This window comes from Octopus bimaculoides, chromosome 2, assembly GCF_001194135.2.
Source record: "Octopus bimaculoides isolate UCB-OBI-ISO-001 chromosome 2, ASM119413v2, whole genome shotgun sequence".
Taxonomy (NCBI): Eukaryota; Metazoa; Mollusca; class Cephalopoda; order Octopoda; family Octopodidae; genus Octopus; species Octopus bimaculoides.
The window spans coordinates 116,341,727-116,343,691 of NC_068982.1; the positions used below are offsets into that span (position 1 = coordinate 116,341,727).

General features: G+C 38.4%; 1 protein-coding gene across 1 annotated transcript in view; it reads right to left on the reverse strand.

The window, feature by feature from the left end:
• LOC106880924 (synaptic vesicular amine transporter) overlaps positions 1-1,965 on the reverse strand; it is a 70,209-nt gene that overhangs the window by 7,229 nt on the left and 61,015 nt on the right. Inside the window, exon 16 of the mRNA XM_052965872.1 lies at positions 1,344-1,431. Coding sequence (XP_052821832.1) covers positions 1,344-1,431 — 88 coding nt within the window. The remainder of the gene's footprint in view (positions 1-1,343; positions 1,432-1,965) is intronic.

The following is a 1,965-nucleotide window of genomic DNA, read 5'->3' on the forward strand; positions in this document are numbered from 1 at the left end:
GGGGGGGGGGTGTTATTGTTCCATTCGTGTTTTCTGTTGAGGCTCGGTCTGTCTATTTTATGCCTGTAGCTTCTGTAATCTTTCTAAGTGTCGTGTCAGTTCTATGCATTGATAATACCTTAAACTCTATGTTATTAACTGAGCCTCAATGTTCTACTTGAGCATGCTGGTTGAGCACTGACGATCTTTTCCTCTCTTTGAGCTCCCGTCAATGCCGCGCCTATTTGCTGTCCTATGCTCAGTGCCGTCTCCTCAATGTAAGTTGTTGTTTCGTGTCTGCAACTTTCCTCAGTACACTATAAGCTATAAACAACATTCCTAATCTTACAGTTAACCTGTGGGTTCACCCTACATACTATACAATTGTTCTCCGTACATGGGGACCTATCGAAGTGATATCTATCTATCTATCTATCTATCTATCTGTCTGTCTGTCTGTCTGTCTGTCTGTTTGTCTGTCTGTCTGTCTGTCTGTCTGTCTGTCTGTCTGAAAATCTTATATGTGTTTTAATGGTAATGTAAACCACACATCTGCACATTTGTGTGTGTGTATGTATATATATATATATATATATATTTCACTTGAAGCATTGCGTATTGTTTGTAAACAATAATAATGAATGTTTTGAATGACATGATTAAATTACATTCAGTGCATTGTTGTGCCATTCTAAACACATTATCATTACACACACACACACACACACACACACACACACACAAACAAACAATGATTGCTTCATCTTGACAGATGATAGCCGTCCCATCAACACACACACCACACAAGGGAGTATACTGGACAGCACTGCTCCCTCACTATTCAATGGTACACCCTCAAATTTACCGTGATACACTTATTTCGAATGTCTACTTTAACATTATTACAACTTAGTGTCCACTCAGGATATTCTGATATCCTGGGTAGACACTAATATCCTGATATCCTGGCACCAAAGTCTGACGGCGGACCTGCATATATATATATTAATATATATATCCTTTTTTTTTTCACCCTTTTAAAGCTTAGCCAGGCTTTCAATGGCGTAATCCCCAGCTGGACGGGACGCCAGTCCATCGCAGCGTTACTCATTTTTGCCAGCTGAGTGGACTGGAGCAACGTGAAATGAAGTGTTTTGCTCAAAAACACGTATCGCCCGGTCCAGGAATCGAAACCACAATCTTTCGAATACGCGCCTCCACATATCTATATATAATAGAATGTATATACGTAAGCATGCATTTATATGTTTATGTATGAATATCATCAACAACAATGAGTGCACAAATAACATATATATATATACGTATGGGTGTAAACCTTTGGTTGTTTTTATTATACTCACTTCCGATTCTGAAGTAGTGCTCACATCACGCAGAAACCAACAAAGTGGGGCATACAATATGTTGACAACAGCGATTGACCTCAATAACCTGCCCAATGATAAACGAAACACAGTGTCAGTGGAAAACAAGTGACTAATAATAACTTAATTTCTTTTACACAGGAAAATCTCATGTTAGGTATGTAGGCGTGTGAGTGTTTGGGTGTGCGGATGTTAGTCTATGCTTTGTTTACTTCTTATTTTTTAACAGAAAAAAATATCACTGCTTTAATGTTTTTTTTAATTTTTAATTTCATTATTTTGTTCAAACTACTGAAAAAATGCCACCAACCCTAACCCTAACTTTGATGTTTTGGGGTTTTGTACAGTTGTGTGAATTTTGCTGTCATTGTGTACAAGTCATAAATATTCTTTTCTACTCTAGGCACAAGGCCCATAATGTTTGGGGAGGGGGCCAGTCGATTAGATCGACCCCAGTACGCAACTGATATTTTATTTATCGACTCCGAAAGGATGAAAAGCAAAGTTGACCTCGGCAGAATTTGAATTCAGAAGTTAAAGACAGACGAAATACCGCTAAGCATTTCGCCCGGCTTGCAAACGTTTCTTATTTCTTTATTGC